Source organism: Charadrius vociferus, unplaced genomic scaffold, assembly GCF_000708025.1.
Source record: "Charadrius vociferus isolate BGI_N301 unplaced genomic scaffold, ASM70802v2 scaffold593, whole genome shotgun sequence".
NCBI classification, from domain to species: domain Eukaryota; kingdom Metazoa; phylum Chordata; class Aves; order Charadriiformes; family Charadriidae; genus Charadrius; species Charadrius vociferus.
The window spans coordinates 1,202,511-1,218,336 of NW_009647739.1; the positions used below are offsets into that span (position 1 = coordinate 1,202,511).

The following is a 15,826-nucleotide window of genomic DNA, read 5'->3' on the forward strand; positions in this document are numbered from 1 at the left end:
CTGTGAAACCCACAGCAGTGCAGGGTTTAGTCTAAGTTTAACTTTATCTCTCTTAGCTCATCTGGAGGGAGCCAGGCTGCTGCACTGTCCCCTTCCTCTCTCCATGTTCAGGTATTCATCGTCTTCCTCCCTTTCATGGGTTCGGCATGTGTGTGGCTCTGCCTGGGCAGCGTAGGTGGTCCAGGGTGGTGTCCGAGCTGCCCGGCCTCTGCTCCTCCAGCCTGCTGCGCCATGGAGGCTGGATGTGCTGCGGGGACGTGGCTGATCTAAGGCCACCAGCAGTGTCCCACCCCAGCCTGGAGCATCGCCATGGGCTCCTTGGATGGCTACGGTCTCCTTTGCAGCATCTGTCTCACCTTAGCCTTACTATAGGGCACGCAGGCATCTGAAAGCAAGGGCAGAAACTGGGCAACCAGGCAAGTTGCCTTTGCCCATCCTTATTCTATAGATAAGGGCTCAAATACATCGTTCCTTGCTGGTTTACTCCAGCTGTGGTCGGTCTGGTGTGGAGCCCCTCCACGGAGCCCCTCAGGAAAGAGCTATTAATGAAGGATTTGTCTCCTAGCTTGTAGGAAACGGGGTTATTTCTTTGCTTTGTAAAGCGCCCAGCCTTCTGCTCAGCTCTGCACTTTATCCCTCTCCCTCCCTGCCCTCCGCAGGCTCCTGCCCGTTAAGCGGAGGCAGGATGAGCTGGGGCCGCTCGCCTGCACCATTTGCTGCTGCATGAAAGTGAAGCTGGAGCTTGCCTGGTTTGGTGTGGGGTTTTTTGTTGTTGTTGTTTTGTTTGGTTTTGATTTTTTAATAGTGGTAGACAGCAAGCGAAATAAAACTTGCACCATGGTAAAGCAGTGGAACTAGTGCAGGATAGGGTTCATGTCAGGCTAGTATAATTTGTTCAATGGTGACAGTGCAGATAACATTGGTGCAGCGTGTTCTTCAGAAGACCCAACACTTACCCACCCCCTCCAACTGGTTGCCTTTCATGACTTTGGAAGGAAAGACTGAAGTAAAACTCCCTTCAAAGGATATAAAGTTGCAGAAGTGCTTTGGACCCAAGGAACTAAACCTAGGCATTAAGATTAAAGCTGCAAACATATGTGATATTATGTTTGGAGATTTTTATGTGCAAATATGAGTTTTGCTTGTCACAGTAACAAACTGTTTGGTATCTACAGTTTTACTTGGTAACTCTTGTGGCTGTGAGTTGGATGCGTTATGTAGTCTTAAATGTCTATCAGCAGTTCCGTATTATTACACTTGTTAGTAACATTATATCTGGAAAATTGTTTGGACAAAAAGCCCTCAAAGTTATAGGTTGTTTGCTTTCACTCGGTCACCTTTAACTCTGGTTGATTTTTAGAAGTCTCTTCTTTTTTTCCCCCCTCCCTTCCCTGAGTTGCTAGCACTGTAGACTTGATGAACTGTCAAAAAAGCTGTTGTTTCTGCTTTGTATACCAGCAGTAAAGATTCTGGAATCGGTGCTTATCTGGCAAATTTACTGATGCATGAGGCAAAAATAGAATGCAGCTTGTTCTCTGCAACCTGTACTATTAAAGCAAATACCTAAGTAAGATTTAGAAAGGATTAGATACTTAACACTTCTACAGCGCTTTCCATTTGTGGTTCTCTGAAGTGCTTTACAACTGCTAATTCTCAGCATCCCCGCATGTGAGATTAGAGATGCAGAAGGACCACTTTGGTAGTCTGCCTGGTGTCTTGCAACAGCTGATTAATAGTGCATGGCTCTATCCCCTCTGAATGAGAAGTGAAGAGTAGTATATCTTTCATGAGAGGAAGGCAGATGCCAGGTTGACGTTTGTTGGGATGTGTTTGTGACCTTGGGGTTTTTTTATGGGTGTTTGAGGCCCCAGGGAAATCAGAATGTTGTTTTTTAACACTTGGTCAAGGGCAACACCTCTAATTAAGCCTATATTTGCTCAATATCTTTTAAGTTACACAACAGCATCCTGAATTTAGAGCCTGATTGTACAAATTCAGAAATGCAGTTCTCTGTTTAGATGGAATAGAATTATGGGAGCTAATATTAGCCTCCTTTTGTGGATAAGAGACTGACGCACAGGAAGGTGGTGGTTTGCCTCTTGTGCCACAGGAGCACTATGGTGGATGACATTATCAAGGCTGAGCAATCAGTGTTAGACGCTGACATGAAGTGCCTGGAGAATGAAATGGAATATGGTGGGGTTTTTTTGCAATATAAAGCCATTTTGAATGCTATGGCGGGCCCTGTTCTCTCAAGAAGAACTTAATTAGGTTGGAAAGGTTATGGAGGAGAGGAACATTGGTAATGGGCACGTTCGCAGCTCTTTGACCGGCAATTCTACAGTGAGATCCTCGACGCCACGCTGACCATCACCGTCACCATGCGGACGCTGGACCTCATCGACGAAGCCTATGGCTTTGACTTCTACATCCTGAAGGTAAGGCCCCGCGCACAGCGGGACTCGCCACGCAGCAGCCTGAGCGGGGCAGGTCTGCACCCACGCTGCCCTCGCTCAGGGGCTTGCAGGTCTCTGCTGCTGTTAACGTACTAGTGCAGGTTGTGTGAAGCTCCCAGCCTTTAATAGCCCCTTGGTTGGAGCCCTTGGTATTAAAGGTCAAAACCATGATTTAGCTCTGGAATGAATCTAAGGGATCTTTCCCGTTCAGACTGTGTGTCCCAGGAAGCCTCTACAGTGTGCGGGATAAACAGCCGGTGTTGTCTGTGTGCTGATAGACTCGCGTGTTCTCTAGCAGCAGGTCTCTCGGTGCAATTTAACATCAGACTTCATTTCTCTAGACTCCAAAAGCTGATATGTGCTCAAAGCTCGGGATGGATTTGAAGCGAACGATGCTGCTGAGACTTGCACGGCGGGATCCAAAACTGCACCCTGATGATCCAGCCAGAAGAGAAGCAATCTATAATAAGTACCAGGTGGGTGCCTGACCTGTAGTTCCTGCCCTGGTGTCTGCAGCGATCTTTGCTGGTTGTCCAGACTGATAACGCCCTAATCACCCTGTCGCAGCGCAAGCCAGCATTCATGCTCCTGCATTTAGGGTTAAGGGTATGGGTGGAGAAGATCTAAACATCGTTTGTCAGGTTTTCCTTGTCTCTCTCTGGGCTGCTAATTGCTGTCTTGATTCTTTAGGAAGATAAAAGCCTGTATTTTTGCTGTGAACGAGGTCATTGAGGGTCTGCAATAAGTGCTGGTAGGTGCTGGTACTGCTGACAGCAGTGAGAATTTGTACTGATGCCGCAGCGAGGAGCCCAGACTGCCTGTGTGCAGTTTAGTTTTGTGCAGCTGCTGCCAGCTGCCAGCATAGAAACACCACCAGCATCCACGGTCTGTTGAGTTGTGCTGAGAAACAGCCCCAGAACTACACAAAGAACCGCACAGCACCAGATGTGACTGATCAGAGAAAGCAGGATCCTCGCTAAGGGAAAAGGAGAGGAGGGGGCTGGACTTTGGTTGCCAGAAATGAGGGGACAGTGTTTTAAGATTTGTGTGTAGTAATGTTCCTACTGGATTGCATCTTTGTGTGAGTTGGATTTGCATCTCGGTCACCTGGAAAGACTGTACCACCTGCTCCTTCTTTTATCACAGGAATTTGCGATCCCAGAAGAGGAAGCTGAATGGGTTGGGTTGAGTTTAGAAGAAGCAATAGAAAAACAGAGGCTCTTAGAAAAAAAGGTGAGTTCCTGAGTCAGTGCTTAGCACCGAGGTATCTCGGCTGCTTCAGGCTGCATATCCAGCTGATCTGAGCAGCCTGAGCGCTCCTGAGCAATCGAAGTGATGCTCTGAAACTCCTGAGTAGCCACATGAACCTGGTTAAATTTGGGTGCCCCAAACCTGGGACTGGGTTACAGTGCATCGTAAACCAGATGCCCTGATTAGGGGAGAGAGATTTAAGGGGATAGCTCATAACTTGCGCCCTGTTGCGTGAACACATTTGCCTTTGGTTGCCGTCCACTACACTTCTTGTGCTTTGGAACATGTGGGTACAAGTTCAGGGCTCACTCGGTTTGTGACCCTCTGATGCTGCAGCTTGCTGTTGGCAGCAACACACGGAGCGTGCAGCAGACAGCTGATGGGGCAGAAGGGCTTCCTGGGGTGGTGGGTTCTCTTGGTCACATTTCCCCCAAACCTGTTGGTTCCAGTTTGTGGCTACAGCGGGGACGGAAAGGTCAGGAGCACTGACTGCAGGAGGCGGTGCTGGGCCCTGAGCCCTGTGGCGCTCCAGCTGCTTCAAGGGGTGTGTTCTCCCAGTGTGCTTCAGTGCAGCTCTGGTTGAGGGGAACGTGAGGAAGGAGGGAAGCGTTTTTAGAAGGGATCTGTGGGAGCTACTGATGATTCTTGTTCGCAGGCAGAACTGGGAAAGCTGGTGAATGTCCCACCCAGGTGCCTGTCATCTCTGAGGCAGGGTTACAGAGCTGCGCAGCAGCTGTGTCTGGAGGAGTAGTGTAGCAGGTTGCCTTGTTCAGCCGCTGAAACAGGCCCAGTCACATCTTCCTCTGGTTTTAACTATTAGCACTCCCGCAGCACTGGCTCCCTGGGCTCACTGTAACACTTCACCCCTTGCTGCTGCTCACGTTCGCTCCTTTTAAGTGGTTTGTTCTCTGCTTTCAGGACCCCGTTCCGCTCTTTAAGGTGTATGCTGAAGAGCTCGTCAACCAATTGAAAGAACAGGCGGTGCAGAAGCAGTAGAAGGAAAGAAACCTTTGGAGCAAAACCCCTGCTGCAGAGCAAGCTGGGGGGTTCAGTGGGTCTTCTGTCTGAATCATGTTGTGTGGAAGGGGCCACATGAAGAGCGTGCCCAGGAGCCCGTTGCAGTTATTGAAGTCTAACAACAGCCTAAATTCAGTGAGGAACTGTTCCTGTGGGCTGAGGAAAGAATTTGTCCTGTGGCCTTTGAAAGTCATCTTGTAAGACTGACTTAATGTGGTGGTTGTGCCTGTACAAGTAGTTGGCTGCTGTCGAGAGCTTGATCACGATATAAAATGAAATACGCGTTTTGGGAATATCAGTAAACTTTTCTCTGACACTCATTGCTCATCAGCGTATTATAGCAGGGACCACGAGACGTGGTGGTGTAACTTAGATGAGTCCCCAGCCTCTGCAGCGGAGAGGATTGTGCCCCGAAAGCGTGACCCCTGCCTCAGGCCGTGCCTGCCAGCAGGTGGGGCTGAGCTCCCCGGCCGCAGTCGCTGTACAGCTCACGCCAACCCCTTGGGTTCCAGCGCTGTTTCTGTTTGCAGTTGATGATTTTAAAATCTTTTTATTTTTAAAAAATGTAGTTGGAAGTGAGTGTTCAAGCCTTTGCTCCTGTCTGGCAACAAGGGACTGAAAAGCACTTACCAGAATTACGTGCGAGTGAACAGCGCTGTGTAGCCCTGGTGTCTGTAAGCTCTGTGGTCCCGCGGTGGGTTTCTGGCTGGAGAAGCAGCAGCCTCTCCTGCCTTTCTCTTCAGCTCTGAGGTTGGGGACAAGCACAGAGCTTGCAGGATAGACCTCATGTGAACCGTATCTCTGCACTGTCACCACAGGAACAGACTTTGCCTTAACCTCACCTTGGGATGAGACACGCTCCCCTTCCCTCGTACATAAGGGGAAGTGTACGGTCTCGATTTCTGAGCCACAGGACCCATGATAAGAGAGAAACTGGGCTTGTGGAGCAGTGTGTGGCTGGTCCCCTCTGCACTGGAGTAAAGTAGGACCACAGGGGAGCAGAAATGCCCACTGCCTTCAAGATTTGGGAGAGGGGTGCTGCGGAGGTGGTTGCTGGGTAGGCACAGAGGCTCTGCGGGTGGCTGGGGATGAGGGAGGTGGTTGAGGCGAACATGATTTTAATGGTGGTGTTTCAGGAAGACCAGACTTCCCTGCTGCTGTTTGGGCCAGGGAGAGGGTTGGAGACCTCGCGAGGGATGTTTGAGCCCCCGGGTGAGCGTGGCACAGCTGTGCAGCCTCGGGCTGGTTGGTCAGGGGCTGCCAGACTGCGGCCGTGCTGTCTCCGCACGGAAGCGGGAGGCTCGGCACTGCAGGGGACAGGTTGGGTGGCAAAAGCTGGGATGTTTCCAGCCCGCCTGTATGCAGCTGCAGCAAGTCTCGGTTCTCAAGAGCAAACTGGCACAGAAGGCCGCATTTGCCTAATTAATGATTTTGTAGCTCGGCCAGCACAATGACATTTGCTTATCCTCTCCTCCTGCAACTGAGCTGAGTGGGAAGCTGCTGCCCAGCTCCTGGGGGACCCTGACACTCTGCCCTCGTTAGAGATAATTAGCTGGGACAAGCTCCTTGTTTGACAGCTCTGCTCATCATTAGGGCTAGCACAGCTCATGCATTTTAATGCAGCTCTGAGAAACGCTCCAGACCGTGGCTCTGTCCCAGCCCCCCTCCGCAGCTTTGCCGGAACGTGCCGGTGCGGGTCTGGCCTCTCGGCCCCGGCGCCGCTACGGCAGAGCGTGGCTGGCGCCTGCCCGCATCCCACCCAGCCCCGTGGGGGTCCCCGAGTGCCTCACAGCTCCTCAGCGGTGAGGGGGCTGTTTGGGAAGGCCGAGGGGGTAATTATCAGCTGCTTCGCTCTACTGGGGGCTAGTAGGTTTTGGTTATGTAAAATTATCTTCCAGTTGTGTGGTGCCATATTTCAGGGTGAGGGAGCTTTGGCTGCACGTCCTCCCAGTCTGGTGTTGCCTGTCCTTGAAGTTGACCCTGTTCTTCAGTGCTGCTCACTGTGCGTGCCCAGTCTGTAGGATCTGCTGCCTTGGGAAGGTCTGGTGGGTGCCGAGGGGTAGCGGCAGCTTTTGGCCAGACCTGGAGGAGAACTGCTGTCCTGCTGGGGCTGAGGGGTGCTAACGCAGGCACTGCAAGAGTGCAACAGGAGCTGCAGGAGCTTCTCCATCGGGAAGCTGTCGGTGATGTGGTGACTTCTGAGTTGGAGCCCTCCGTTCTCTCATCCTACATTCGTTGAGAAGCCTTCCCCTCGCTCCTTTCCTGACACCTATGTTGGATGTGCCGAGGAGCTTCTCCCCGAGGACACACTGTCACAGACACACTCTGCTGGCTTGAGGCAAACTGGAAACTCTGCTTGAGGACCAGGGGTGCTGCAGCTCCAGAGGAAGCAAGGTTGCAAGCGTGCCGGGCTAGCTTGCCTTTCTGCTAGGCAGTGTAGCAAATGTCCCGAGGTGGGGAGGGAACCCCTGTGCAGCATTCAGGGTCGTTTGGGCTACGACACCCCCAGCCAGATTGCCTTGAGGAGGTGGAGGAATAGCTCAGCGCCCGCTGTTAGACATGTCCTGGTTGTGCGCCTGTTCATGTGCAGTTCTGACCACAGGGAGCTTGATTCGGCTTGGGGGATGGTGGTGGTGGTTTTTACCTGTCTGGGTTGGCTCAGTCTGGCATTGTCCGGTTCCTTTGCTGCCCTACAAGGGGAATCAGAGGAGCTGGTTGTTTGCCGTGACAACGTGTTCCCAGGAAACCACAGATGCCACAAACGCACGGGTGCAAATTGGCTGCCGTCAGCTTGAGGCTGCGAATCCACCCTGGGACAGGGGAAGAGCCCGGCCACCGAGCACAGCTTGGACCTGAGCACTGCCGTGGGCTTCAGCAAAGGTCACCACCAGCCTCCTGCTCCTGACCCGCGGCCGGGTGCTGTGCGTGTGTGACGCCAACCACCGCCACCCCGAGCGCCGCTGCTACGTGCACGGCAAACACCGACCCGCAGGCCGGGAGCAGAGACCCAGCAGCTTGCAAAGGCGTGACAGCCACCGACAAACTGCCCGAGAGCTCTGCCCAGGGTCACCTTGAATTTGGCAGCTTATGATAAGGCTGGGGTGGCAGCGGAGGCTGCTCAGAAGGGGAAACAGTGAAAAATGATCTTGGCAAGACAGCAATGAAAGGGAAAATGCCAAGGTGAACTGGCAGGCTGAGGTTTGTGCTGATCTGTTGATGCAATTCCTGGGCAAGACAGCTCCTAGTTGGCATCTTGACCGCAGAATCGCTTGTTTTATGTTCCTGCGCAGGGACTGCAGCTGGTGCTGGGAGGACTTCTGATGGGGCAGAAAACAGGGCTCGTTGTCCAAACGCAACCATAGCGCTTTGCCTGAGGCTCTCCTGCTCATCCATCACAGATAAGCACTGCTCAGCAGCGCATCTGTAGGCACAAACGAGGGAAGGGCTTGGGGCACACACAGATCCCCATGGATTGCGAAGCCCTGAGCTCCGGAGAGCCGCCCTGCAGAGCCGCAGCCGGGGAGGCCTCCTTGAGGGTCGCCTGCCGCAAACATGTCTTGTGGTGACAGCCCTTCACAGTGCCACCAGGACCAGGCGGTCCAAGGGGAGGTGCAAAGTGGTCCATCGCCCACCCGAAGCAGTGCAGCCTGGTGAGGGTTGGGCCCTGTGCCCGGTTGGGTTTGTCTGGTCATGGTTCAAATGGGAGTGGGGTGGCTGTGGCAGATGAAACAAGGAGTGGACTCAGCCACAAACTGGAAGGTTCAGGTCGGAGATGAGGAAAACCTTCCTCCAGAGGCTGCTGCAGCCCAGAAACGGTCGGTGGAGAGGGGCCTCTCCAGCCTTGGGAGTTTTCCAGGTGTTGGTGGACAAAGCCATGGAATGCCAACAGCTGGCTGGGAGATGCACGTGTGTAGGTATCAGCCACCAGTGCTGGGAAGTTAGAAGGTCTATCCAGGACTGAAAGATTCCCATTTAATTCATTCCTCGGGTAACAAAAATGTGCCATTCTCTTTAATCGTCCCAGCAAGCCTGCCACAAATATGAAAGCGCCCCTTGAAACGGGACATTTGGGTCCATGTGCTGGCTGTGGAGAGGGGGGTTGGTATTCAATCATCCCTAAACCCAACACTGCAAAATTATAAAGCAGAGAAAAGCACCCAAACTGTAAAAATTCCCCCTGCCAAAAGGGGAAAGCACCCAAACTGGAAAAGCCTTGGTTGGAATGGCTGAACGGGTTCCACCGTTTAGCAGTAGCAAGGACATGTACACTGCCTTGGCGGTTCTGAATTCCGAAGTCAGTGTTAGCCAGGATCTTGAAGCAACGTTTGAGTTTTATCTGTCTCGCTCGTGGTTCCGAGCAAGTCGTCGTTACTGAACCACAAACCAGCTTGAGGTTAAGGCTGTGCTTCTCAAGAAACTTACTTTCTTACCTGTTTGCCTTCATGAATTTAACAGCATTTTACTTGTAAATTCCCAACAACCTCCTCTGTACTCAAAGAGTGAGCAATATTTTGGAATCATTAGCAAACGCCGTGTGTCCCTGCCTTTCATGCCAGTCTCAGAGGCAAGCCTGCATTTTCCCTCGTGGTTTTGAGGCTCTCAGTTCGGAGTAGCCATTGCAAAGGGACACGATTTTCAGAAGCGCTGTGAATCATCATGACCCCAGTGTCAGCACGGGTGGAAACTAGCCTGAAAGTCATCCCCAGCCTATGGCATTTATCAGGAGATGAGATTTAGAAACTCGCTTGGGCAATTCCAGCAAAAAGGCTTTCAAATATCGCTGCTGTGTTTGCTTTCAAATCAACAGGACTCAATTTCTACCAAGAAGCGGACTTGGGCTTTCTGGTGGCTGGGGGGGTACGTGCTGTGCTCACCCCCACAGCTTTGCACTCCACTTGGCATTTGCTTTGTGGTGTTTACGGGTGATGGGGAAACGGCAGCAAACGTCCTCATGGATTTGCTGGTGAGTAACGTTTGTGACGAGGCATTCTGGATTTTGGGGGTCAAGATGGAGCCAGGCTCGCCTCAGAGGGACCTGGGGAAGGGCAGGAGGCCATGGCTAGAGACACAGGAAACACTGGTTGGACGTAAGGAAAAACTTCTTCCCCAGGAGGGTGGCGCAGTCCTGGGAAAGGGTCTGGAGAGGTGGTGGCAACTCCATCGTTAGAGGTTTTCAAAAGGACAGGGAGAGGTCCTGAGTGCCCTGCTCTAGCTTTGCAGCCAGCCCTGCTCGGAGCAGGAGCTTGGACTGGAGACCTCCAGACGTCCTCCCAACCAAACTTCTGTGATGCGGTTTCTAGTAGCTACTCCACCTTGTGAAACTCCCTGCAAAACAGCCGTCAGCCTGGGGAGGAGGGATGAGTATTGAACTGAAGAAGACCAGCTACCAGGTGCTGGCTGGAGGGGAAGAGCCCTGTCTGGGGAGGAGAGGGAATCTAATAGCTCTGCTCACTCCCCTCCTCTGGGGTATGTGCAGCCGCCATCCTGCCTGAAGCTCCTTTTGCAGCCATGTGCTGCACTCCGTCTTCTCCCATCCACCCAAGGAAGTATCTATCTCGTGCACCAAGCCATCACCTCCAGAAGTGGCAGCAGGCAGGGATGGTGGGGTGGAACCGTTGGCTGCACGCTCAGTCACCAGGAGCCCAATGCGGTGGAGCAGCGGACAACAGCCTGGCTCTGCATGAGCATCCCTGGGGATGCCCTGGGGTGGCTGGCCTTGGGTGCCAGGTGGCCATGCCCAGCAGAAGGCCCTGGTGTCTCTCCAAGGGTGACTGCTGCGTTTCCCAGTCCTGCTGGTTCCTGACACTCTGCTTGTCCTGGCCAGCTGCCCCAGCCCTGGAGGGGATGATGCAGGAGATGGCATGGCTGGTCATGTCGCAGCAAACCTGGTGGCCTGACAGTGACCTGCTCCACAGCCCCAGGGCTCTGCTGCGGGCAGGACAGGTGGCTCAGAGGGTGAGACCAGCCTGTGGCCAGGCGCAGGGTCCTGGGTGGAGAGGGACAGGGGCAGATCTGTGGGGGAGCTTAGCTTTTGTGGTATATGCAAATACATTCATTGCCGAAAGCGTCTACTCCTGACGTGTTCCTGCCGCAATCTCTCCTACAGCCATGGGCTGAACTGGAAGGCGACGCTGGACCAGAGGTGCTGGGCTCACAGACCACAGGTGGGTATGTGGAGTTACCTCCATCCACAGCTCCTGCTGCACATCACAGGCTCAGATTGGGCTCCTCGGCTGCGGGAGGAAGGGCTGGGGGGCGCGAGGGGCAGCCGTGCCAGCTGGGGACTGGCCACGGGCACCTCTGCCTGGCTGGACTCTGTGCATCACCATTGCATGCCTTTAACCAGGCAGCCATCGCCATGGTAACACTGAAAATGGTGCTGTTTCGGGCCAGTTAGAGCACTCTGACAAACACAGAAAATGTCATTTCTGAGACGGGAGCAGGGCGTCGCTTGCAAGGCCTCCAGGTACCTGGGGATGCAGCTGCTGGGGGAAGGTCCTCGCAGGACCCCGTGCCCCCAAGGGTGCACGTCCCAAGCTGGGTGAAGGTGGTGGAGGGAGCATGTGGGATGGGAAACACTAGAGGAAAGGGAGCAGCCGAAAAGTGGGCTTCTCTGGCAGCGTTCCCGGCACGGACAGGGCTGGGACCAGCAGAGCGCTTCCCTGGGATGGGACGTGCAAAGCTGGCTGACCTTGGGGTCCAAAGCAGCCCGGGGCCGGTACGAGGGATGGGGCAGATGTTTGGTGGAGGAGCTGCATCCTCACCCCAGAGGTCAGAGCCATCCAGCGCCAGGCTGGTGTTCCGTAGCTGTCTCTGGGTTGTCCACCCCCATAAGAAGCAGGCTGGTACTTTTTGTGAGCACAGCTCGCTGCTCTACACTCAGGTGGGGTTTTTCCCCGTGTGCCTTTATAAAGGCTGAACTCCACCTGCTGTTTAATCCTCCAGGCAGTCCTGTAAGATGCTTTCGTAGCTTCTCCTATCCAGCCCTCGTCTTGTCGCCCTGATCAACCAGGTATCACCAGCAAAGCTGATCACCTCCCTTTTCCCAGCTGCTGGAGGAGCTGTGCAGAGAGCCCCTGGGCACTGCCCTGTCCTTCACACCGCTGCAGAACCCACGCATTGTGTTTTAACCAGGTAGTTAGTCACATGGGGACTTGCCCACTCAAGCTGAGGCATCTTAATTTCCTTGCGAGCCCTTGATACGGACCCCTCCTGAATGCGACTTAAGACCCAGGTGGACCTTCCCAGCTGGGTCTCACCTGCCCAGCAGGACGTGGGGTGACTCTGCCCCAGTAGCCCATTGCTATCTGTGTGCCTGCTCGTTTTATTCTTCAGGATGTTGTCCATCAACTTCTGGGGCCGGTCGAGGACCTGAGCTTGGTTAAATAAATCCTCCCTCTTGAAAACCACGCATGGATTTGGGAGGTTTCAAGTGGTGCAAAGTCTTTACTCTGAACTTTAAGCTGCCTTGCTCCAACTCCAGGAATCGAGCCTTGTCACGCTCTGGCTCCCAGAGAAAAGCTTCCCCGTATCTGGTGTTTTCTCTTCTTTCTCATATTGTAACCTCTTGGTCTATTTGGCACCGAGCATCAAGTCTTGCTGTGTGGCTTTTCCTCTAGCTGTGGCCTTTTCTTTTTGCAACAGTTCTCTACCACTGGTTTTAAAGCGTGGGGCCGGAGATGGGCACCAGCACCAAAAACTGGGGGAAAACTCCTTGGATGCAGGCACCAGGCTAGCAGGCTCCTGCCTGGCCAAGTGGTCCTGGGACTTGCAGAGCTGGGTCCTACCAAAGTGTGGAGGTGGGAAATCACCCGTACACAGACCCTCTTGTCCTGCTCAGCTCCCTTCTCCTTCATGAATGCTGCACTCCTCTCACCTGCTACCAGTTTGGCCCTGTTTTCTGCATGATGTGCTGCAGAAAAAAGAGAATTAGAGCCTATGTGGGGCTCTGGGGAAGGTACTTTCTAGGGGGGAGCTTGTGGAGCAGCTCTCTGCAGCAGTGTGCAAGACAGTGGGTCCCTTGCAGAGGGGCCAGGAGGTCCCAGGTGGCAGGAGGGGATGGCAGCAGTGGAAGGAGAGAGTGAAGGTGTTGCCGAGACCCTGGCGTGGGAGCTGGCATGGTGGGCGCGTGTGGCTAAAGCCATGCAGGCTCGGGAGCCTGTGAGCCGGGGAGTTACCATGGGAACCGCCGGAGGATGCTCGGGAGGGCAGTGCGGTTCCACGGCTGTGGCTCCATGGCCGTGGCCTTTCAGCCAAGCCCCGAAGCACTCCAGGGAGAAGCTGCCTTTAAAATAGAGAAAGCGCAAGTGGGAGAGCGACCCCAGGCAGGCCCAGACATGGTGGGACCCACAGCCAGACGGCAGCACCGAGGCCCCGGTGTCCTGAATCCCCGCTGTGCCTTGCAGGGCTCCTGCTCCCCCCTCGTGCCTTGCAGAGCCCGGAGCAGGCCAGCTCCCGGCCCCGAAGCACAGCCGGCTGCCGCGCAGCAAATGGCTGTAAAGGCAGGGCAGTAACGCCGTCCCCGGGGCGGCTGTGTGGCGCGGACCCCCTCGCTCCTTCGCTGCCCTGCAGTCAGCTGGGTGCTGAAGTGTTCGGCTGAATCGGGGCCGGCCGTGTCCTGCTCAGACCTGGCCGCTGAGTTTGTTTAAGCCGAGCCTTCCCGGCCACCCCGACCGAGCTGGTTGTTGACCGGAGCGCGGGTGGCCAGACCCCAGCCCTCGGTGCCTCCCTTTGCTCGCCCCCAGCCCCCAAAAAGGCTCTTTGCCCAGCTGGCCCAGCACTGGGACCAGTTTCATCAGCAGTGGCTGGTTTCCAGCCCCTTTCCCTAGGCTGCTCCACTTTCCTGGAAGCCCTTGGTGACAACACTGTCACCAGCCCTCTGCACACCCAAGACGGCCGTGTTGCTTGCATCACCCCCGTGAGTTGCTGCTTCCAAGCTGGCTGCCATCAGGAGACAGGCCAGTCCCTTCACAAATCATTCCAGTTCCCTGGGTAGGGCGTATTTACTCAGGTGCCCACCAAGTCTGGTTTCAGGAGCATCTCTGCGAAGTTGCTGGTCCAGCTCTTGGAGTTCATAGCCTGCCCTTTCCTGGCTCTCCCTGTAATATGTGAAGAGGAAAATTGTTACCGCATCTGCCAGGCTCCAAACTGCCTTTTCCAGCAGCAGGTAGGTAGGGCTGTTTGAGGAGCAGCTGGTTCATCTCCCAGTTCCTTCAGAAATACTGGAGATGCTTCCTAGCCCCGTGGCTCCTTGCTGCTCCCTCCTCAGCTGGTTTCACACTGTCATCGGTGGTTACCTGTCCCCTCTGTGGTCCCCAGCGAGCAGGGTGGGAATCCGCTGGTTCTCCTGATGAAGCAAGGATCTCGGGCAGCATCTCCCAGGGCTTCTCCTGCAGCCGTCCTGATGGGCTCCTCCCTCTGGATGGCTGTGAGGAGGGAGTGGGAATATCACCTTGGCTTCCTTTCCCTTTCCCTCAAACCCATGCTGCTCCTCTCTCACCCTGCTGCCCATGAGGTCTCTGTTTTCCCAGGATCTCTCCAGCCCTTAGATTCTCCCCAGGAATCCCTTTTGTTTCTCATTTTCCTGGAATTGCTGTTCGGTGCCAGCAATGACCGGTGGGGACCGAAGCACCTTGCGGGTTGTCTGCAGGTGTCCCAGCCCATTTATTGTTCTCTGGCTGCAGCGTCCATCCCTGGACCATGTTCCCACCTGCATCTTGCCTGTGGGACCTACCCGGCCATGAGCCCGAATCCTGATCCATGCTTACACGTCTGGTGACGAGACCTGTGCGTACTGCTCTGTCCATCATCGCAAGCTTTTGCGGTACATGCAAATACATTGATTGCCCAAAGCATCTACTCCTGACGTGTTCCTGCTGCAATCTCTCCTAACGCCATGGGCTGAGCTGGAAAGGGACGCTGGACCAGAGATGCTGGGCTCATGGACCACAGGTGGGTATGTGGAGTTACCTCCACATCATCGTTAAACACTCTCCAGGAGTAACAAAAGGCTCCATGCCTTGCAAGGAGCAGCTCTGCACGAAAGCGGTGGGGTAGAGAGGATGCTCCAGCATCCCAGCGTCCAGGGATGAGCATGGCCAGGGCCAGAGGCATGAGCTGCCCCATCCTGGCCAGCACTGTTCCCCGGAGCTGGAGAAAGGGCCGGCTGAGCCGGGCGGCACTGGTGCCCGGGGAAGACATGCTGTGAACATGAATCACTAATGGCAGCAGCGGGGAATGAGGGCGGAGGCGATGGAGGACCGGTCGGCCCCATCCTGGCTCTCCGGGTGAACTGGTGTGAAATCCCCACGAAAGGCAGAAACGGTGGTTGGGAGCAGGCCGGCATGAGCCCACCATGGCCATACCTTTGTACCCGCAGGGCGTCACGCATCCCCACCCAGCGCCGCTCCTTGGAGGAGGAGGAGGAGGATGGCGAGGGCTGCACGATGGTGTGGGAAAGCCCCGGTATTGAGGCATTGTGCGATGGGGAAAGACCGGGGGAGGCAGCGCTTTCTGCAACTGCCTTCAAAGAGTTTTCCTTAAGTGTTGCTGCTCTTTAGGGCTTCTTCCCCCTCAAAGAAAAAAAAAAAAAAAAGGGGGGGGGAAGGAGAAGGGAAGGGGAAAAAAAGGTGACGAGGAAGAGCAATCTCTCGGTGCGGGATGAAAGCGGCCTGTCTTGACTATTTACCCAGCAATTATAAGTAAATCGGTGGTGCCTAACGGGGCCGGTTGCCATAGTGACGATGGGATGGAAGGACCAGCATTTGGTCCTGGCCGCAGCCAATCAGGCTGGGAAGCCCAAGCTGCAATATAAAGTAAAGATTCCCATCTTCCAGCCACGCACTTGCCAAGAAAGGGAAATAGGTTCAAGAGTCTGGGGAAAAAAAGTGCTTCGGACGGCGGCAAGCAGGGCGGCTGCTCCCGTCATGGCGGACTGCGAACGCCCGGGCAGGTGAGAAATCCCAACTCTCCCCATCTCCTGGCTCATTGTTCTCCCGCGCCGCGGTCCCCTCCGCCGCCCCACCCCACCCACGCCGCCGCCCCGACCCCCTCGCCCCGGCACCCACAATGAAACACCCCTTCGGGCGAGAGACAAAGAGAGG

General features: G+C 54.7%; 1 protein-coding gene across 1 annotated transcript; it reads left to right on the plus strand.

Annotated features, from left to right (window-relative positions):
- Window positions 1-2,324: 2,324 nt before the first annotated feature.
- On the plus strand, window positions 2,325-4,703 carry MRPL28 (mitochondrial ribosomal protein L28). Its single transcript, XM_009881922.1, has 4 exons — window positions 2,325-2,438; window positions 2,798-2,932; window positions 3,603-3,689; window positions 4,626-4,703. The coding sequence occupies exons 1-4, from the start codon at window positions 2,382-2,384 to the stop codon at window positions 4,701-4,703; spliced, it is 357 nt and encodes a 118-aa protein (XP_009880224.1). The 5' UTR covers window positions 2,325-2,381.
- The last annotated feature ends 11,123 nt before the right edge of the window (window positions 4,704-15,826 follow it).

Coding starts and splice junctions, on each gene's coding strand:
- MRPL28 (XM_009881922.1), top strand. CDS start 2,382: ATGCGGACGCTGGACCTCATCGACGAAGCCTATGGCTTTGACTTCTAC. Junction 2,933..3,602: donor CAATCTATAATAAGTACCAG/GTGGGTGCCTGA, acceptor CTTTTATCACAG/GAATTTGCGATCCCAGAAGA. Junction 3,690..4,625: donor AGAGGCTCTTAGAAAAAAAG/GTGAGTTCCTGA, acceptor CTCTGCTTTCAG/GACCCCGTTCCGCTCTTTAA.